The 22625-nt window shown below is 46.2% G+C and overlaps 1 protein-coding gene across 14 annotated transcripts in view; it reads right to left on the bottom strand.

Annotated features, from left to right (window-relative positions):
• Positions 1-7978: 7978 nt before the first annotated feature.
• Positions 7979-22625, bottom strand: part of NRF1 (nuclear respiratory factor 1) — a 133977-nt gene continuing 119330 nt past the window's right edge. For 9 of the 14 annotated variants that reach the window (XM_082473048.1, XM_082473047.1, XM_082473052.1 and 6 more), the window contains 2 exons: positions 12354-12395; positions 8273-10122 (listed from right to left, as the gene is read on the bottom strand). In XM_082473048.1, the coding sequence (XP_082329174.1) occupies positions 9959-10122; positions 12354-12395 (206 nt within the window). In that variant the 3' untranslated portion in view covers positions 8273-9958. Of the gene's footprint in view, positions 10123-10424; positions 11108-12353; positions 12396-22625 lie in introns of those variants that run through there. The other 5 variants (XM_082473044.1, XM_082473041.1, XM_082473053.1 and 2 more) reach the window with 5 other exon arrangements.

Here is a 22625-nt window from a genome sequence, read left to right as displayed (position 1 = left end):
CGTGTGACCTGGCCTGCCACCTTCTCGCTGCTCCTGGCTTCCCTTCATGCTCAGCTAGGAGGATAGTCCACGTGGGGGTCTTGCCCCGCCCCTCACCTTTGTCGGTGTCCTTGAATCTACATCGATGGTCTGGCAGTGACCCAAATGCCCGGGACACACCTCTTCCCCAGTCCTAGCCGCCTCACTGAAAGCATTTGCTAGTAGATCCACTTCCCCGTCAGCGGAAAGCTGTTTGGGGGCCAGGCCGAGCCTCACGCATACTTTTATGCCCAGGGCCGGCAAAGTGTGTAACAGGGCATGTGACAGGGAGGCCTGGAATCTGACAGGGCATTGAATTATAGCTTCCACACCCTGCATGACCTTGGGCACCTCCAGGATCCTGGTCACCCCCAGAGCCCCAGTTCCCCACAATTGGAAGGGACACTCATGGCACAGGTAGCCCATCAGCCCCCTTAGGTCGAAGGGAGGTGCTCCAGTGAGTCCAACTGACATTCCTGTTGGACCCTAACAGCAAAGGGCTGGGCTCGCTGCTGGAGGGTGTAGATGGGGCCTGTCCCGGCACATACAGCTCAACTGGGGTGGCAGGACAGGTACGGTAACAGCCATGTAGATGGAGGGCAGGTCTGTGCGGTGGAGATGGTAGGAGGCACTGGGCCCAGAGGAAGGAATGGCCCCCAAGGCAGGGCTTTGAGTAAACGCAGCACCTAGACTGAGCCTTAGAGGAGAGGATCACATGGAGAGAGAAGCGGGCAGCAGTGGGCTCCAGGGGGGAGAAAGCCATAGCCAAGAGATGCCAGAAGAGTCAAAAAGGAGTAGTGGGAGATAAGGCTGAGGAGCCCTGGACTCACCCCTCAGAGTCTGCTCTGAGGACTCAGGGTGGAGGACGTGGTCCTGTTCTCACCATAGTCGTTGGCCACAGGCTACAGTCAGAGCATGTAGTTGACACAACCAGGACAGTACAGAACAGTGGTCTCATGGGGGCAATTTTTGCCCCTCTGGGGGACACTTAGCAATATCTGGAGACTTGATCGTCACGACTGGAGTGGTGGTTGCTACCAGCATCTAGTGGGTGGAGGCCAGGGATGCTGTTCAACACCCTACAATGCACAGTATAGCTTCTCACGACAGAGAATGATGGGCTCAATGTCAAGAGAGGTTGAGAAACCCCAGTACGGAGTGATAGGTGAGAAGCACCAAGTTGGCATCTGAGAAGAAAATGTGAAACCCTACGGTTCAGTTAGAAGAAAAATCAGTTGTACAAGGGCAAGAGTGGAGGAGACCAGACTGTGCTGAAATGAAGGTGGAAGAAAGCGCTGATGACTCTGGTTAACTACATACTCATCTGGGACGGCACTGAAGGAGGGACAGCAGCAGGTCACGCGGGTGGGGTGGGGTGGGGATAGGGTGTGTGAAAAGACCATATCTGTGCCTTGGTCAGGGGCTGGTGCAGTCTTCAGAGCATCTGCATCAGAGATCTGGACAAGTGACAGTCCGGGGACCCAGGTTCCCATCTGCAGACTGATTACTTTAGGGCTAGCTCATTGATACATTTAAAGAGGTATTAAAAAATATATTTTTAATGCAGCTTTTTTGGTTTTCCCTGGGAGGGTCCTTCAGGAAATCTAGTCCACTTTATAATTGGAAGCAGCTCACCAATCATTTCTAGGAAATGTTGGAACTGCAGATTTTAGCTATGAAAAGGTTTGGGTGGGAATGTGAAGGCTGTTTTCAAGTATTTGAAGGCATGGAGACCTTCACAGTTCTCTGTGGCCCCAGAAGCAATGGGTAGACTTTACAGAGAAGCAGATTCTGTTTGTCTCACAGAACTTCCTGACTGGTATGTCGGGCTGTGACTTAAGACGGGTTAAGTCCCCATCTCTGGAGAAGTTCCAGCCAAGGAGCTGGGGAGCTGCAGGGGATGGCAGCCTTAGACAGGGGCTGGACCAGATGTCCCTGTGCCAAGTGTCAGTTCAGGCTTAGGCTGGTTTCTCAGCCAAGGTGGGAGAGGGGCCTCTTGCATCTCCTTAAACTTCCTGGCCACAATCTAGGCATTAGTCAGCTCACACACAGCTTTTTAAACGTGTGTAAGTGCCGTTGTGATGAACAAACTACAAACTGAAGAGTTTTGCATTCATGGTGGATGTATCTTTTCTCAAACCCCAGATACTCGAAAGCCAATTGCTGTAGTGGTAGGGCTGGTGGGCTATGGGGTTTTGATGGTGGCTCGGTCCCATATAAGGATTCTCAAAGCTCTGCTGTAAGTGTTGGCCGAAGCCTGACTTGAACCTTCAGGGAATGGAGGTCTCCCCCTGCACTGGCTCCACTGGGGTTTCTGAGGGTGAGAGGCCGGCCAGAAGAGGAGGCAGCAGGCCTTGGGGAGGGCGATGGAGGTGGCAATGAAGGCTCCCTCTTCCCAGTCTGGGCCCCCTGCCCAGCACCATCAGCAGAGACGTTTCTGGAGGGTCTTATGTGTGTGCTCCCCCGCCCTCCAATGTTATCTGCCCTGCCCTGCCCTGGAGGTCCCTACCTTCTGCCTCCTCAGCTCTCCTGAGAAGGCGGCATGGGGGCAGGATGGGGGCTGGAAGCCTTTAGGACCAGAAGAACAAGGACAGCTTCCTGTGGTGATTATCAGGGGAGGTGAGATGCAGGCAGAGGTGCCCCTTGTGTGGAAATAGAGCCCTTCGTTGCCACTGATGGACCCGCAAGTCTGAGGTGTCTTCTCTTTGTGAAACCAAAGGCCTCTTGCCTTGGTGGGTTTAAATACAAAGCGGTTTTACTTTCTGCAGTCATTGCCTTTACGATGTTCTGTTGACTCTCCCTTCTAGTTCCTTAATGAGGTTTTGAGTGAATTCCATAATTTTGTAAATACCGTCCATCATTAAGTCCAGACCATTTGAAGCTTCAGTCTCAATCCTGAGTTCAACTTCACCCTCTTCCATGCTTGGAGGGAAGGCAGGACCTGCAGTGTTTGGGGTGGGGTGTGGTCCAGGTCCTCCAGGATGGGGTGGAGCGTGGTGGGCAGGCAGGGAGGACGGGAAAGGAAAGGCAGAAATCCTGTTAGCTATAAGCACTTTCCTCAAGACCAAGGACCCCAATAGCGCCTCTCCAGTTCCCTGCAGGTCTTATACAGACTAGGGAGGGACCAGCTGGGGTGGCGGCTGGAGGCAACAGGGCTGTTTTTGCCTCTTAGTAAGCCCTGGTGGAGGAGAGTGGCTCCTGTGATTGGTGACTCCACAGTTGGCAAATGTGTGGCCTCCTTTTATTTGGTCTTGATTTATTCTTTTTTCTTATTTCACTGCATACATACATCCTTCATGTAAACTGCTTCAAATTATTTTTGGAGAAAAGTGTTAAAAAGAACCCCTTTCCTTTGGGGATGACGATAACGTTCTGAAATTTGATTGTAGCGATGGTTGCACAATATTGTAAATACACTGAAGACCCTTGACTTGTGCACTTTAAAGCGGATGCACTTAATAGTATGTAAATTATATATCATTAAAGCTGTTTTTAAAAACCTCGAGGTTATTGGGGATGGTGGGAGTGGGGAGATGGGCACACAGTTACCCAATGATCCCTAATTTTCTGACTCAAGACATTCAGACTCAGGAGGATCTTTGGTAGAGGCAATGAGGGGCAGTGCGAAAGCTGTTATGACCCCAGCTTCACTGTTCCCTGGTTGCTGCAACTGCAGTGGAAATGACGGCAACTCCCATTCGGTGGACCCATATTCCAGCCCCTATGGGGGCTTCTCTACTTGTGGGATAGGCCCCCACCGCCCATTGTCCCAGGTTTGGGTATCCCGCCCCATCCCTGATTAGCCCGGAGAGAGACACGTGACCTCAGCTGGCCAATCAGCTGTGCCCTCCTCCCTGAGACCGCAGCTCCCTGTTGCGGGGTGCGAACTTGGGCTCCGAGGACACCGGTCTGTCTGTCAGGCACCTCTGGGATTTCTGCTGTTCACAACCGGAAAGGTTTTGATCACTAGTGGGCACCAGGAGCTTTCTGGCATCATCTCATTCCGTCTGCGCAGGTGGACGAGGCAGTGCCAGGGCATGGACAGGACACTGAGGCCAGGACTCACAGCCAGGATACTCCACCTGGACCAACCCAGCTCACGTGGCTCATCTAACAGGAGTGACACTAGACTCAGCTACTTCATTGGGAGAAGCAAGGGACTCCACTTTTTGTTGGTGATAGGGTCCCCAGAAATGTTCATTGTCCACGGAGTTTAACCAAAGTTTTGTATAGATGACAACTGTGGGCCAGGATAAAGAATCCTATTGTGTGATTAGTCTCCCTTAACTTTTCTCTTGTGAATTAAAAAAAAAACAAAAAATAAAAATGCTCTCTATAAAAATAGTTCTGGGGGGACTTCCCTGGTGGTCCAGCAGTTAAGAATTCGCCTTCCAATGCAGGGGATGCGGGTTCAATCCTTGGTCAGGGAACTAAGATCCCATATGCTGTGGAGCAACTAAGCCCGTGCACCGCAAGTAAGAGCCTGCACACCGCAACGAAAGATCTCGCATGCCGCAAGGAAGATCGTGCAACTAAGACCCGACACAGCCAAAAAATAAAAAAATCCCAGCAGGATTTTTAAAAAAGAAAAAAAGTTCTGGGGACTTCCCTGGTGGTCCAGCGGTCAAGACTCCGTGCTCCCAATGCAGGGGGCCCGGGTTCGATCCCTGGTCAGGGAATTAGATCCTGCATGCTGCAACTAAAGATCCCACATGCCAAAATGAAGATTCCTGAGTGCCAACTAAGACCCAGCACAGCCAAATAAATAAATAAACATTTAAAAAAAAAAGTTGTAATGAGAGCCATACCTTTCCAAGAGTGGGCTTCATGCTAGAATCATATCGAGACAATGCTTAAAAAAAAAAAAGAAAAAAGCATAATGTGACTGCTCATGCCCACGAATGTGTTCAAGCACCAGCAACTTCACTGCCTTTCACCCTTGGGACAATCTCACAGGGCCAGTTTTTCTTAGGAATAAAATCAACATTATTTTACATCAAACAGTGTTACAACACTTAACACTGGATTTTTGCAGAAATATTTTGAGTAATGAGGATGTGTGGGAATGGATGTTTTGGGTTCTGTGGGTCTTCTGATTAAGGATCACTGAGAAACTAAGGTCTCTCATTCAATGGGATGTACTGGGCGCCTGCTGTGTACAAGTTCCTGTGTGTGTTTGCGTGTGTGCATGCATGTGACGAAAAGGCCCAGCCACTGGGAGGCTGCTCTAGGTGTGGCAAGCCCTGGGCAAGGACCACAGCATGTCCCTTATGACCTACTCAGAAAACACGGACCACTGGGAGAGGCTGCGCATGGGCTGAGCTCAGGACTCAGCCAGAGGTTACTTTAAAAATGAGAATCCAGGGGCTTCCCTGGTGGCGTAGTGGTTGGTTGAGACTCTGCGCTTCCAATGCAGGGGGCCCGGGATCTATCCCTGGTTAGGGAACTAGATCTCACATGCATGCTGTAAGTAATAGTTCACATGCCACAACTAAGGAGCCCACCTGCTGCAACTAAGACCAAATAAGTAAATATTAAAAAAGAGAATCCGGATGTGCAGCCCGTTTTCTGTCACCTGCCCCGAGTGGTTGGCATAAAGGGCAAAGCTTCTAAAGGCAGACATATCAGAGTCTGACCCCAGTCCTCCATTTACTAGTTCTGCATTTACCTTGGGAAGTTGCCGAGTCTCAGTTCCCACACCTATAAAATGGAATCTAACCTCCATCGGAGGTTGTGGAAAGGATTAGAAATAACGGTGTAAAGCATTTTGCATAGTGTCCTATGCAGAGCAGCCATTTAGTAACTGGTAATTATAACTATTAGTTTCTTAAAGGGTAAGTTCAGAAGTAATTTGAGTTGAGACCCAGTTAATTTAAGTTACACCAACAATTTTATTTACAAGTGCATTAAATTTGGGGGACTGTTTCTAGCTTTCTTCCCCAAATATTAAATAAGCTACCTCTTAACCTCTCTGTGGTTCAGTTTGCTCATCTGTAAGTAGTGATAATAACAGTACTTCGTAAAAACTAATAAGTAAGTTTATAGGCAAATCTCTTAGAACAAGGAACATTGTAAGGGCTGTATAAGTGTTAACTATTATTACTGCTACCATATAAACACTCTTAATTGCACATAAGCCATAGTTCTCATAAACTAAAGCTAGGAACGCCTCTGAACAGGGCTGGGGGCACAGGCCTGTCCTTGCCTTGTAAGTTGGCGCTGGGTAAGGCCCGGGTTCTCGGGGGATCCTCGTTCCCCCTTCTGCAGATGAAAATTATCCCTGTTCCTTTGCCTTTCCCCTCCCAACTCTGCAGAAATACACTCCAGTACTCAACAAATATTTGCTAACAGGTCAGCGGTTTTCAGGAGGGAGAAACTCAAATTCAGAGTGGGTTGGGGACTCATTCAGGGGCCCAGCTGCACCAGGAGCTGAATGGCAGGTGGAGAAAAGCCTACGTTCTCCAGCTATTTCAGAGTCCAGTCCTTACGCCATACCTCCCCGCTCTGTGCACCTCCTTCCTCTGTGCTGCCTCCACCGTCCCGAGTGGATCTTCTCCAAGAGCTGCCAACCTGGAGCAAACAGCAGAGGCCAGGTGGGAATGCACTGATGGGTGCCCTTGACTCTGGCATCTGAGCATGAGCTGTGCTGAGGCCACAGGCTGGCTTGGGCTGATGACCTGGGCAGCCCACAGCCCACTGAGATGGAGGCGAGAGCGGAAATGTGGGCTTGTCTTCCTCACCCCACGTAGCCTCTGCTCCAAATAAGCTTTGAAGTTTCCCCTGATTGGTTTTGGTGCTGACACCAAAGGGAGACACCAGGGGCTTAGTACAACTCCATCCACAACTAAGGCTTTGGGGGCATGATGGAGGGGAGAGGAATGGCGGCAGGTAGGGAGGAAGGCGAATGCAGGAGCAGGCCCTCTTCCACCTGAGAAGCGGCTGGAGATGAGCCTTGCTTGGGTCTGAGTGAGGCCAGCATGCATTGGCAGCCTGAGCTCTTCTTACAGAGCGAACAGTCCCTTCTCTTCCCTGCCCTTCTGGTTCTCCTCGGCTCACTCATCTGAGTTTGGAAGACTCCAGTGGTCACCAGCATCGTCAATAGATCTTCTCAAATGCAGGACTTAAAGCCAAGAATTCCTAGCCCAGTGTCTTGGTTACACTGAGCACCAGATCCTTGTCTGCAGCCTGGATGATAAACTACTTAATGCAGAGGACCCTTAAGGAGATAAAATGAGATAATATAACTCATCCTGCCACAGCACTCTGTCCAGATGGCACCTTATCACACCAGGCTGCCAGGAAACCGACCCAAACATCCAAGGACAAAAGAAAGGGGTGGCGGAGGCGGCAAGAAGCGCGTCACTCCAGGCTGAGGCTTGTGGTGGGCACAAGGGGCACAACGCGGAGGGGCAGACCCAAGGGGCTTGGAAGGGTCTGAAGCTGGGGCTGTGGCAGGAGGCACGGGCGCAAGAAGGGCAGCTGCCACATTAAAGTAGCGAGCTGTGCGCGAGCCCAGGGAGTGAGGGCCTAGAGAAACAACGGCTTGGGGCCCCTGCTTCAAGAAGGACAAGCCACTGCAGTAGTGAACAGCACTCATGTGGGGAGGACGCAGAGGGACGGGCACCATCACCCACCCTGATGTTTAATGTGGGATGCAATTAACCCCTAGAAAGGGGACTCCGGAATAGAGGTTTTCAAACTAGATCCCCCTAATCCCCCAGGACAGCATTTTACAAAACTGATTCAACAGAGCTGCTCTGGTTATGGGGGACGGACAGCAGGCCCCAGCCCCACCCTAGCACTCCCCTTACAGGACTCCACAGCGCCAAGGAGCACAGTTCAAAGATCACTGAGCTTGAGTAAAAGCACCTTTTCCTTTTACAAAGCAGAACAAGCCACCCCAAAAGAGAGTTCCTAAGAGGCTAAGTGTTCCTACAGAGATGAACAGTTCCACTTCCCATTGCCACTTTGTTAACTATTTATTGAATGAGGCAGTAATAGACAGAATGGAAAACGACACAGAATCCATGCTCTGCTACTGGGGTCTTGCTTTTCTTCTTCTTCTTCTTGGCAATTTCTCAAACTATTAGGAGGTTATTTCACCACAAAGGAACACGGACTTTAAAGCCCCTGGACAGTTTCACAACGACGATAAAAAATAATAATTAAAAAAATAACAAATTGTAGAACTAGGACTGTTTTATGTAAATTTCCCTCCCTCCCCCCATTACGTACAGAAAAAAAACATACAAAGAACATTGGATAGTTTTATATAAAACAAGCAAATACAAGAATCTGAAACTTTTCTCAAAGGCTGAGCAAGACGTGAAGAATCTTTTAATGTCGCATTAAAAGAAAAAAAACACATTAAATACACTATCACACACGGGGGGCCCGGGAGGAGGGAGGAAGAGTTGTCCCTGTACTCAAGGAGCAGAGATTTGGCCTGTCAAAAAGTCAGGTGAATTTAGCCGCTGGAGACTTGGGGCTTGCAGCTGAGAAATCACAGAATTTAGTCACAAAGAACACCCAGACCAATCAACACCTGTGAGAAGGAAGCTGTGCGGGCCCGGGCCCAGCAGGATGCACCTGGGAAAACTGCAGGGTTCCTTCTGAAACAGGGCCTGATCCAGGGGTGCAGGAAGCACCCTCAGCCCCCTCTCTCTAACGTCCCCCAGCGTGATGGCCAACCTTCCTCGCGCCAGGTGCCCCCGTCAGTTTCAGTCTCCTCTGTTAAGCTACAGAAAGTTACAGGAAAGGAATAAATTGCTCCCATTGGTGTAACCTGGTCTTTGAAGATTTTTCTCTCCCTCCTTCCTTTCCCCTTCCAACCCCTCCCACGCCCCCATTCTCTCCGCACCACGCACACACCCACAGCACACTGAACGCGCACGCACTCCTCAACCCTTAACACTTCTGTTACCTTCAGTTCATATACATGACCAATTCAGGACCGACCTTAAAACCAAAGCGACATGTTAATAGTCATGAGATCAAGAAGGTTTCCTGGGGAGAGGAGGAGATGGGAGGCTGAGGAAAACCCTCTCGTCCCTGCCTGGGAGTTTTAAGGACATTCACTTGCCCGCGGCAAGGTCAGCACCTGGGCCGGCCCGAGGAGCGTCCCAGCTGCCAGACCACGAGGCCCCTGGACCTTGCAAGCACAGTTTCTGGACCTCACCCCATTCTGGAACATCCTTCCTCAGGCGAGTCCAGCAGGGAGAGTTCTGGGTGGCCACTGGGAGGCAGCTTTGGTGAAGGGCATGGTCACCTCTGCCTGAGTTTGTCAGTAGCTCAACGCATGACCCTGGTATGAACAAAAACCGGTGGCTGTGTCTGGCCACGTACCCAACACCCACTAAACTGGGTGAATTATTTTTTCCACAGCTCACCTTGATCTCATACAGATAATTCCATGCGGGTTTCATACATACACACACACACACACGCGCACACACACACACACACACACATATATATATATATATATATATATATATATATACACACACACACACACATATACATACACACACATACATATACATATACACACACATACACACACACACACATATATATACTTTATCTATATATGTAAATGTGTATATCCATATGTACACATATACATATATTCACACTCACACATACACACACAGAAGTATACACACGTTTTCGCAGAAAGAAGTCCTTGCCACAATTTGGCTTTTTTGGGACAGTGAAATTGACAATGCAGTATCTTGTTCCACCAATCCCAGAAAATCAAGTGGTGCTTTAAAAAAATGCAATTCCAAAATCCGCTGCCTTTCTTCCTTTTTAAAAAAAAGGTTAACAAAACTTTTCTTCCAAAGTCGAGAGACTTAATTCCATTTGATTGCACCTCTGCAAACGTGTAAAAAATTTTGAAGTAGACTAGAAAACGATGCCATGATATAGCTGCATGTCACTGTTCCAACGTCACCACCTCCACAGCCTGGCCGTCCATGGTGACTGCGCTGTCCGATATCCTGGTGGTCACAGGGGCCATGGCCACCTGCACCGGCCCATTGCCCTGGGCGAGGCTGGTTACCACAGTCTGGTACATGCTCACAGGGATCTGGACCAGTCCTGGGGAGACAAGGGGAGACCGTTGGTGGGGATTGGGTGCAGCTTCCCAGATGCTGGCTGGACAGGGCAATCAGCTCCAGCCCTCAGAGTATCACTGTCTGCAGCCTCAGGTAATTGCACACCCACTGTCCAGGTACACATACAACCCTTTTCTCACCCCATTTTAATTCTTTAAAACAGACTATCAGGAAAGAAAATTTGGAGAAATTGTAGAAACATGCCTCAGAACAGGGCCTCCCCAACTTGCCAAGAGATGACTCTGCCTGCCGGCCTACCTTCAACTTTAGGAAGCATACACAGGCCCATCAGGTGTGAATTCTCCTCTCAACAAGTCCATCTCTTCTGACTGCCTTCTTCTCCAGGAAAGGCCACCATTAATTTTCTTTGATATTCTGCTACACTGACTTGTCAACCCTCCGGCTGCCTATGCTCAAGTTTCTCTCAGCTTGAAAAGACTTCTCCCTCAATCCTATCCTGTCTTCTGGCCATTCTCCCTCTCCTCAGAGTCAGCTTATTCAAAAAAGAAAAAAAAAAAAAAAAGCCTAGGTAATTAGTTTTCTGATATTAGACTTCATAGACCAGTAAAAGTTTTAAATACGTTCTGGGGTCAACTTAAAAAAAAAAAAAGACCCCCAACTACCTCCTAATATCACTATTATTTTAGAAAGGAGGGTTTAACAGAAAGAAAGGAGGAAGCAAATAATTTCAGAAAAGGGCAGTCCTCCCTAAGAAAGGAAAGTTGATAATTTTATATAACATATTAAAAAAAAGATTTCCAATTAAATAAGACAGAATAAATGCACATATAAAATTCCTCTTCCTTCTAAAATAAAAATTATAGTGAAGGAGGAAAAAATATATAAATGAGGGATGTCAACATATTTCTGGAAGATGCAAAGCAGACGTAAAGGGGTTCTGACTTATCAGAGAAGAGGGAGCTGCAACTCCTGTGTCCCAGAGAGCTCAGGACACGGAGGCTCAGCCACTGCAGAACGAGAGGAAGAAGCCAAAAACAGGCGTTAGCTGACAGCTTGTATTCAACTGACTGGACCAGTGGGTCCCACCAACCCCAACACCCAGACCTTTGTTGACAGGACATCTGAAGTTCACCCACCGTATTGAGAAACTGACCCGGGGAGGCTGCAGAGAAGACCTACGGTGACATCTGGTGGGTGGGGAGGTGAGGGGAGGGGGGTGCGGAGACAATGAAAAACCTGGCTTGCGGCCCTAATATTTACCACCCTGAGGCTTACAGGCCGCCCAGCTCTGCCCTGCACACCCCGACAATCAGTGTTTCAGTGTCTCACTCTTAGGGAACACAGAGGGAACAGAGACGATGTGGGGAGCAGAAAAAACAAAAACGAATGCCCCCAAATTCTAATATCTTCAGAGAGAGAAAAGGTTTGTATCATAAAAGTGGATAGCTTTATTAAAAAGGAATGAGAGAAAAATTCTTTAAAAATCAAATAGATGAAATCCATGCCACAGAAAGATCAGAAGGTAAAGTCAAGGAAATCTTCTAGAGAGTAGGAAAGATTAAAAGATGGAAAGTAGGAGATCTTAAGAGGTCCAATCTCTGATAAAAGAGAATTCCAGAGACTAGAGAAAACAGAAGGTAGGAAATTATCAGACACATAGTAAGTAAATTTCGAGAACTGAAAAATATGAGTTTCAGATTGAAAAGGCCCACTAGGTGCCCAGCAGGACAGATGAAAAAAGATCCAGATGTTAAGACACAGCTTTGCAAAATTTCAGAACACCAGGGATAAAGCAAAGCTCCCAAAAGATCCGAGAAAAAAAAAAAAAAATCGTCATATACAAAGAACTGGAAATCATAATATTGTTGGACTTCTCAAAAGCAAGCCTGGAGGCTAGAAGATGATGGAGCAATGTTTTCAAATGTCTGAGAGAAAATGCTTTCAGCCTAGAATTCTCTCTCCAGACTATGAAGCGACACCCAGGTCAGTTAAGCATGGGGGCAGAATAAACACATCTGCAGACTTGTACGGGCTCTAAAAACTGGCCCGCCACGCACACTTTCTTTGGAAGCTCTGAAGGATGTGCCCTACAGAAACGAGAGAGAAAACTTAAGAAATAAGTGGCCGTGGGGTCTAGGAGACAGAGACTCCACTGCAGGGAGCTTGGGGGCAGCAGGAGGGCCCAGGAAGGGGGCTGTGCAGCACGTCTGAGAGGACAGAGGGGAAGTGGCATGAGCTTGTGGGATAAAGTACCTCGAGGGGTCTTCCAGAATTGGGTAGAACCGGTGATTACTCCTTAAAAAGTAGAAGAAAAAAAAAGCAAGGATTAACCATACCCACTCGTCTTGGCAGTGAACAATTTTTACGTTTATAAAATTTTATGTTTCTAACAATATAAACATAGAAAGTGAGTTATCAAAAATTGATAACAAATAACGTCTCAACTCAAGACTATTGTTTAGAGCAATAAAGATACATACCAGAAAAAAGAGCATGAAGTGTTGCCCTTGGGGTACAAATATTTTTTAAAAAAAGGCTTTTAGTCCTTTTTGTCATTTAAAACTATATATCACTTTGATGAAAATAAAAATTAATTTTAAAAAGGGATGTTTTAACAGAATATTTCCTAATGCAAAAAAAAAAAAAATCAAACATAAAATAAAATGTTATTTTACAATGTCAAATTGTATCTAATCGTTTTCTAGGGGTAAGTGTTGCCAGTTTAGAAATAAGTATTCGATGATGCAACCTGAAATGGGGCCTGAGGTTCTGCTTTGTCGACATTTTTGGGAATCCAGGCTCACCCTCGTGTGTGTTAATGGAAATGCAAGGCATGGCCCACCATCCTCACACTTGAGATGCTGGGACCTAAAAGGAGGAAGGAGGAGGCCAGCTCACACTCGCAAGTGACGCTGGGAGGAAGCAGGCTGAGGGCCACGCATTGGATTCAGAAGGCTGTCGGGTTCAATTTCTTTCATCTAGACCCTTGCAAATGACTCTTACATGTCTCTAATCAATTCCTCTTTCCGTTCACCCCTTCCTGCCACCTGTTATCTTTCTATAACTCGTCATTCCCCAACCTCAAATTTTCAAATCCCCTGATGTTAAAAAGGTTCCCAAAGCCTATAATAAAGTTCAAATGTTGGGTATGGTATTCAGAACCTCTTGTGATTTGTCCAGTCTCATTTCCCTTACTCCCTGTGCTCTGGGTATCACCCTGGACTTTCTCTGGGCCTTTGCTCAAGTTGTTCACTACCTAGAATTCCCTTACTGCCCACTCCTTCCCCTTTAAAACCCTCCTCTTGGAAGTCTATCCCAGCCCTAGTCAATACTGACAGCAGCCTCCTTGGGGTTCTCAATAAGTGCTCGACAGTGGGGTATAATCTGGCTTGGCCCAGTTAATGCATGTAGATAGGCCTTCCCATTAGACTGAAGGCTCCTTCAAGGCCAGGCTTGGCTCTGGTTCATGTTCTATTCCCCACAGTATGAGGTACAAGGTGTGCCAAACACTGGCATCAACATGGCCTCAAGGGCAGCAGGCCAAGGGACTCTATTGTTGTTCTCAACCAACGTGCAGCTGGGCTCTACTCCCCAGTGTCTAGACTCCAGGCATGGGCCTGAGTGTATCTGAAGACCAAATGACCCCCTTCCATCACCCCAGGGTATCTTGATCATCTTCACTTTCATCCTCTCTTCTGGTCAAAACAGAAAAAGTTAGTGAAATAACCCAAAATGCCTTGTGGCAAAACCAGGACACCTCCAAAGAACCCACATGTTAGTAAACAGCAACCAAAACCAGAAGCAAAGATCAGTCTCATTCCACTGTTGTTGCTTCTGGGCTTGATTCCGTTCCAAAAGCTCCAAGCTTGGGGAACAAGTTACATACTTTACAAATACAGTGAATACTATGGGTGGGGAGCTTCTTCCTGACTATGAGCAGCCGTCCTGGGTTAGTGATGGGCTGGAGAGAACCTTGAAGAACTGTGAGACTTAAATCCCTTCCACCCTGGCTTATGGTGTGTTTGGGTGACCTAGGGTGCGGGTCCATGCCCAACACTGTTGTTAAAACACTTTTTAGTATCGTGGAAGATTTGCCTCAAAATAAAATGGAGAAAGGTTCAAATGCAAAAATACAAATTGGCTGACACTGCTATAACCAGAATGATCTTTTGAACACAAACTGATCTTGTTGCCCTCTTTTACAATTCTTCAGTGGTTTCCAATGGCCTGTGGGATGTAAAGTCCAGATCCCTTTGCAGGTATTTCAACCCTTCCACATCAGCCCCTGTTGCTCAGTTCAGCCTGGTGATCCATGAATCCCCACCCACTGTACATTCCAGGCAGGTGAACTATTTGATTGAGGTTCTCTCCACACACACCTTCATAGTGTGCACACACTGTGACTTCTGCCTGGAATGACTGTCCCTGGCTTGTTCCTTGAATGGGCTTCTATTCTTCCTTCAATAGTCAGCTCCAATCTCTCCTCCTCTGTCTTAGCTCCTCTTTCCCCAAGGGCCCACAGCACTTTGCACTGGCCTCCATGGAGGCAATGGTCATATTCTTTTTTTTTTTTTTTTTAATTATTTATTTATGGCTGTGTTGGGTCTTCGTTTCTGTGCTAGGGCTTTCTCTAGTTGCAGCAAGTGGGGGCCACTCTTCATCGCGGTGCACGGGCCTCTCATTATCGCAGCCTCTCTTGTTGCGGAGCACAGGCTCCAGACGCGCAGGCTCAGTAACTGTGGCTCACGGGCCTAGTCGCTCCACGGCATGTGGGATCTTCCCAGACCAGGGCTCGAACCCGTGTCCCCTGCATTGGCAGGCAGATTCTCAACCACTGCACCACCAGGGAAGCCCGGTCATATTCTTTATCACTGTTTGCATGTCTTATCTCCAAGGAGACTGTAAATTCCTTAAGGGAGAGATGGAGTCTCCATACTTGAGTCCCTAGCGATCAGCAGGTGCTCAGTAAATGTTTTCTACACTCATGAATGAAACCTGCCTTCTGAGATTTCACAGGTGTCCTCGCCTAGGGACTAAACGACTGAAGTGGGTGAGTCTTCAGGTGATCAGGCTGTTTCAGAATGGGAGCTCTCAGTCCAGAGAAAGCAATACAAAAACAACTACACTCAGAGCTCTTCCAAATAAAACCATTTTTAAAGATTTCATCTTCTGTACTTCACCTCACAGTCAGGGAAGGAGTAAATTTGACCTCTACAACTGGGTGATAAAATGACTCCCATACAAAGCTGTCTCGAGAGTGAGTAACTGGTGACAGCGACTACATATCTAAATAGCTTCTCGGAGGGAGAAATTCCATATACAGGGTCATTTCGTAACCTCGAATGCCTTGAAATCCCAAGTCCATTATTTTCTACATGCAGTTTCAGTCTACCTCTACCTTAAATAAGTGCATTACCATCCCATTGTGGGGATTTTAGAATCTCTCTCTCACACACACAGCCATTCTGACATGGGATTAGATTAAATCGACTCAGTGTCTCTGACCTAGCAGCCCTTATGTCTGTGGCGAGGGAAAGGGGGAGGGGGCTAGAGGCTTGGAAACCCAGCGTGCACTAAATCGGCCGGCTGCCCTTGGAAGAGAGATGATTAAATGCTGAGGTTCAGTAATCAGGCCAGGATTGTCCCTGCATCTGCTCAGCCTGCCCCTGATTAGCCCTAATCTAGAAGGCGTATGTTAATCTAAGCTTGTATTCTGGGTCATTTTGATTGATTAGGCAACAGGAAGCCCCCCCCCATTCTACTTTAAGGACTTGAAGTTCTCCTTCAAGAGAACTTCCTAGTAATAAGACTAGCACAATCCTAGTAATAAGACTCTCCTGGCATTTGTACAGCACTTTTCAAAGCCCTCTCACACCCACTGCATATCACTAGATTTCTGCTAAGACTCTGGAGCAGTAGGCAGGGCAGGTATTCTTCCCTTTCACAAATGATAGGCAAGTTCCTTTGGCAGAACCATGGACTTATCATAAAGGCACGTACTTAACAAAATCCTGAAGATTTTAGTACCCCAATCTCTAGTACCCCTGTCTTTCAAAGCTATAAGAAACCTTAGAGTTCCTCAGTTTAGAAAATCTAATCCCCCTTTTCTTTAAATTCAAAAGTAAACAGATAAAAAGTTTACTTAAAACAAAACATGGACTGAGAGAGACTGAGTGACTTTTTTTCCCCTCAAGATGACCGAGTTTGTGGTAAAGTGAAGCATCTGGGAGCCTTTGCACACACTAGTAAGCCCTTACCATCAAACACTATGTCCAGCAGGGACCCAGAAGGGAGAGGACTATCTCCTTTGGGCTCACTGCTGCCTCTTCGCTCAGGCTTCTTAGTAAGGTTTACAGAATTGGCCAAAATGGAAAGAGGCCAGAAGAGACTCAGGAACTTCAGGTCTCAGCACAAGGATTTCCTTGTCAAATAGCAGTCAGCCCCAAATCCTGGAGGAACTGCTGGCTCCAGGACCACATTTCCCTGTAAAAGAAAACGAGACCTGACCCTGCTCTGTTTTTCTACCAGCTGGGTATCATTCTTGAGCCCAAATGGTCAAGCACACTGCTCCCACTCTTCTCCCACCTCAACAAGTGGCAATTACATCCTTCCAGTTGCTCAGGCCAGAAACTTGGAAGTCAAGCCATCTTTGACTCCTCGTGCAATTCATCAGCAAATCCTGTCAACTCTCCTTTAAATATAAACCCAGAATTCAACCACGCCAACTGCCACCACCCTGGACAAAGTCCTATCCTCTTTTGCCTGGACTGCATTTTAGCTTCCCCTGTGATCACCGTGCTTCAGCCCTGGCTCCACTGCACTCTGTTCTCCCCCCACAGAAGCCAGAGGGATCCTCTAAAACTTCCACACGAGGTGATGGACATGGGGCACATTCTGAAAATTCAGACATTTGCTTGGCCTTGTTTTCTGCAAAACAGGAGGTCATGAGGTTCTGTAGTGGTCAGTCTCTGATGGTGTCACCAGGGGAGGCTTTGTGGTAGACCATGGGTGCCAACGAGAGTAAAATAAAGGTTAGTGTCACAGCCTTGCACGCTCTGGATTTATCATTCATGAGCTGATCTACTCTATTCCTGACCCCTCGCGAGGTAATGAGTTTCATCACTTACCTACCATGTAATGGATCTCTCTCTCACACGCGCGCACACACACACACACACACACACACACACACAAACGTATGCGTATAATTGGAAGTTACTTAGGGGAATTAATTCATTTTTCCCAAGACTAACTTCTTTTAGTATTCTGAGATTTGATGAATAAATCTATAAAGCACAGTTAGCTAAATCTGCTTGAAATATTGTTTGGCAATGGCCACCCCGCCACCTCTCCCCGCCTTTTTGGCGGCTCTCTACTAAGGGAAAAATAAAGTCCAAATAGCTAATAGATGAGGGATTACACCAGCCTTTCCCATAAATACTCTACATTACCCCTTCATCACAACCATATCTGTCCTCTCAGCATACCCTAACCATCACATGTATTTACTCAGGCAGATCCCTCTGGCCTAGAATTATCTCTGCCAACCTAGGTCCTGTTCTTTCAACAATTTCCCTGTCTTTCAGGGGTTCCCCCAGACACAACAGCCCACTAGGTTCTCTCCTTCAGGGGATTTTACTGCCTCACCATTCATCTGGCACCAGATCTGTGCTAACCTGTTTCCAAACAATTAGTTTTTCTCTATACAAATCTGCTTACTTAGATTGTTGGCGGGACTACATCTTTGAATACTGAGCAACCTGAACATAGTAGATGTTAATAATTGAATATGACAATTGATCATGTTCTTCATGATTTTCAGAAACTTGATTACATTCCCATTAGCCTTGGCCTCTGCAGCCTGAAGAGGCTTAAAGCCTTTTACTCTGTTCCAGAATGAGTAGGATTTTCTCCACAACATTATTAAGGTAGCACAGCCAAATGCTGTATGGTAGTTCAGGTGCATTTTATGTGAGGGTAAAATAGGAGGTTTTATTTCCATTAAAGGTTTCCCAGTCAGAAAAACCTACGTGTGAATCCTGGCTCCTTCACTTACTGGCTTGTGAGTCTCACTTTTCTCATACGTAAAATGGTCATTACTAATTTCACAGCGTTGTTGAGAATTAGATGTGCTGACATAGATAAAGTCTGGCACAGTGCCTGGCACACAGTAGGTGTACAATAAATGTCAGCTGCTTTCAAAGATGACTTTGAATAAGAGGTTTGATGAAGTCTGGCTAGGGTCACAGATGTTAGACTAAAGCTCTCAGGAAGCAGAAAGGAAAGCAGAGACAGCACAGATCTCCTTTCAGCAGCGATTTGCTCCTGCCAGGAAGCACATCATTCGCCAAAGGTCTTCAAAGATGTAAAGATTAGAGATAAAAACCATGAAATCAGGGCAGATGGGCTGGCAGGCAGCTTCCTTTCTGAATGCAGCTACGGTCAGAACAGGCACTGGAACTGCACCATGACATATATGAAATAGCTGCTGATTCAGTGCATCAGTAAATAAACAACCTAGGCTAAACCATTAATCAGTATTAAGAATGTTAAATATATGATCAGGGACAGTATGATATGATGTCATCATGCTGATAAACTTCTAAACCCAAAAACTAATAACACAGGCTAGAGCCCAGTAGAGCACAGAGCTGCAGGCCTAGTCAGGGTCACCCAGAACCACAGACTGCCCTCCCCCCACCCCACTCCATGACAAGATAGAGCAGGACAGACGGCCTGAGGAAGAATGGGCCTTTCATTTGCCCTCACAATCTGGGAAACCTTTGGGAATTGTTGTTTGCTGTAACTGAATCTTTCAGCCCAAAGGCCTTCCAAGTTGGTCATGGAAATATCTTTAGTTGGAAGAAAAATATTGATAGTTGTGAGAGAAAAACAGCTAAACAAATAAATTATCAAATAAACACAACAGTTGGTGGAAGCGCAATAATTCTTAAAGCCCAAAGGAAAAATTCACAATGTAATGCCTTCTGTGGTTTATGGACATGAAAGCGAACTGTATGTATCAATATTAGGAAAATGCTGGCTTAAATGGGGAACCAGAAGACTGTGACTGGAAGGGATCGGAATAAATAAGAAATGAAACCATGTATTGTATTACCTAAGTCACTTCTGCGGTTTTTAAAGAGCCATCGAGGGTATCTATAAGTGTTTTTAGGGATGACAGGCAGGAGGGAAGTCCTTTAAAAAATCTTACATTCAGGTCTGGAAAGAAGTTTACATCAGTGCCTGACATCTAAGGAAAGCCACTATTATATGAAGAAAAATAGGCATGGTGTGTTATGGTATAGAAATGGGAGAATATGAAGGGAAATCAGGTAAAGAAGCTAGTGCAGTAGGCAGGTGGCAGGCAGATAAAGAGGCTGAGAATAACAAACATGGACCAGATGGAAAGAGGACAGACGAGGGAAAGAAAAGGAAGGTCATGAAAAGAATGTCGATATCAAATGAAAAGGAGCTCCAGGTAGCCCTCATAATAGTAAGACAAGGGGGAAACAGAAGAAGCATTTCTCTCCCAGTGGTTCTGTTTCTGTTATATTAGCTGCTTCTGGGACATTTAATCTTCCTTTTCCGTGTTTTTTAAGTCCGTGGCTTTTGAGGGCATTTGAGGGATTTATGGATTAAAATATGTATCACATCTGGCAAGTACTGAATAGTCTCATGAAGCCAATAGCAGCCTCACAGGTACCCTGGTGTAATAGGCACTTCTCAGCATCCAAAGTTTTCTCCCCTCTTGCTAGACAATCTCAAGGCTCTCTTGGAAAAACCACTTTCTGGAATAACTTCCATAGCAATGACTCTCTCTGGGTAGGACAGTGTCACTGTGTCCTTAGCCTTGATTTTGCAGACCACCAAGAAAATCCTCTTGCCTGTATCCCATAAGCCAAACGTTAAAAGTGAATTCATTTTTACTTTATTAGTGAATGTATTTCAAAACATATTTTGGAGATATAATTTCACAATTCCCTCTTGAAATTACTGAAGTGCCCAAGAACATTAACAAAATCAGGGTTTTGTGCTTCAGAGTTCAGAATCATCATGGTTTATATCCTGGAGACTGAACTCCCAATGTGAGATTGAACAAGCTGACTCCAAGGCCTGTTGCCTGACCAAGAGGGCTTTAAACTGAAAATGGCAGGAGAGAAAAATGTTCAGCTAAAGCCTGTGGGACATGTATATGCTAGGGAGGACATCTGATCAGAGATGTACAGAGAAGGGCAGGAGCTATACAGTAAATTTCCAGAGATCACTGGGAAGGGAGGTAGGGAGAACACCCAAAGTCTCCAAAGTCTATGTTGTGGACAGGGTGTGAGCAATATGTGAAGAGCTGATATCTTTAAACAGGAAATGGAGCCCACATGACAGAAACCTCAGGAGAAAGCTACCAAGCTGTTTAAGAGTTTGCAATAGTCAGGTGTAGAAATGAATATGAGGGCCAATCAGGAGTTATCCAGAGTTAAGAATGGAGAGTTATTTATTTTTCTGTTATTATTTTTAATTTTTTTATTATGGAAAATTTCAAATAGGCACAAAAGGAGAGAGACGAGTGTAAGGACCCCCATCCCCAGCCCCGTGTGCCCAGTATCCAGTCCTTGCCTCCTCTATCTGAACAGGTAAAGACGGAGGCAAAAGGCTTCCAAAGATGCTCTCCTGATTTTTCAACCCCTCACTTAGCCCAGTCTGTAGAGCACCATTTAGGAAGCAAGCAAACAAACAAACATCACTAGAACTTTCTAAGAGCATGCAAAGGGCAGAATTAAATTTCCTTTAGGCAGTAGGACACCTGAAGACAGCATACTGGAAAGTGGAAATAAACAGTTATGGGGTTTGACGGTCACAAAGAAAGAAATCTATCTTATAAACTTCATTTTAATAGATTATTTATCCTGCCTTTCCTACCTGGACTGTATTTAGCATAACCAAATTGTTAATGGGAACAAGTTCTTTATAAAAGAATTCCAGCTAATAAAGGCAGAAGGAATACTAACACTAGAGAAATCACTATTTTGAAACTCTTGGTGAAATAATGGATCTACACAAAGTCATCAATGGTTACTAAAACCATTAGGTGATCAGGTGATGAAGAGTGTAGAATAGAGGAATCCCACCACCCAGGCAGGATGCAGCGCCTGGAAAGGTTTAGCCTCTTAGTTACTCCACCCTCTAGCCGCTTCCTTCCTTCTGCAAAGATGAACCCCCTGTGGCATTCTGTCAGCATCCACTCGCAATGGGCCATATGCCATACAGAGGCTTGACAAGAATACAGAACTTTTAAAAAGCACTGAGCAGGAAGGGCCGCCAGAAAGTGGTGTGGAGAGGCAGCTGCAGGAAGACTGCCTCCACCCACACCCTGGTGCCTGGGCCACAAAGGTGTCTCTGACATCCACCTGTGGAGGTTTACAAATCCTTCGGCAAACATGCCAGCACAATGAGTGCCGATGATGCACGTGTGTCTAAAAGTAGACCTTATAGCCAGCTCTTAGCTGAGCCAAAGGCAGGAGAGGTCATTTCCTCCACACCACGCCGTTAAAATGGAACTTATGATGTGCTTTTCTTGTAGCAGACTTACTTTCTTTCTTCTTTTTTTTTAAACCTCTTTATTGGAGTATCAGACTTACTTTCTAATCATGTCTTCTTTAAGCTAATATGAAAACTAATTTGCATTCCTTAAGAACACTGCGGCTGGCTGCGGGTGGAGGAGATGGTCCAGGCTTACCCTGGCTTGCTTAGAGAAACTGTCCAAGGATTTAAAATGTGTCACGAGTCATCTGCACACCAGATAATCTGTGTGTGGCAACTAAGAATTGACTATGTTTACATTTATAAAACCGACAGGCCATTTCTGTCTCATAGGGCTGCTTTGAGGATAAGCAACATTATATTGATATGATTTAAGTTCCTGAGAAAAGAGATACTGTCTAAATTTGGGGTAGTATTGTTATTTCATATAGGTTTTCTTCCAGGAGTCAAATCAACCATGTAGTAGCTACTAGAGGCAGACAACTGGAAGAAACAAGCTTAAAGGTCCTGCCCTTGCTCCCCAGAGGAGCTGAAAATGGAAGATGCCACCAGCTCAGTGCTCCACCCCCAGGAGTGCTGTTCACGCCCCATGTCGTGCACAAAATGAACAATCCATATACACGCTCTTGGCCCCTGAGTGTTCACATGCCCTCTTGTCAATGAGAAGCTCTGTTTAATGAGAAAAGAACTCTCCAGTCAAACGGTAGGGAGGGATGTGAAAGCTTAAGGAAGGGAAGGCCAGAAAGCAAGTCAGCTGTAAGTGGGCATTCCTAAAATTAAAGTCCTTTCTCATGGTTACAACTCATTATTATCATTATTATTATTGTTTTGTGAGGAGTGAGCAGGGGGTGGGGAAAGGACATGAGATTCTTGGAGGAAAAATAATTTTAAGGTGAAAAGACAAAACTTATAGTCAAGTAACATGGCTGGAAGTTGTTGCAAAAACATTCAGGCAAATTTCCTTTTCCCCTTCCAGCAAGCCTGAAA

The sequence above is a fragment of the Balaenoptera physalus genome (genome assembly GCF_965194825.1).
Source record: "Balaenoptera physalus genome assembly, chromosome: 8".
Lineage (NCBI taxonomy): Eukaryota > Metazoa > Chordata > Mammalia > Artiodactyla > Balaenopteridae > Balaenoptera > Balaenoptera physalus.
This window is presented reverse-complemented; position numbering and strand designations above follow the sequence as displayed.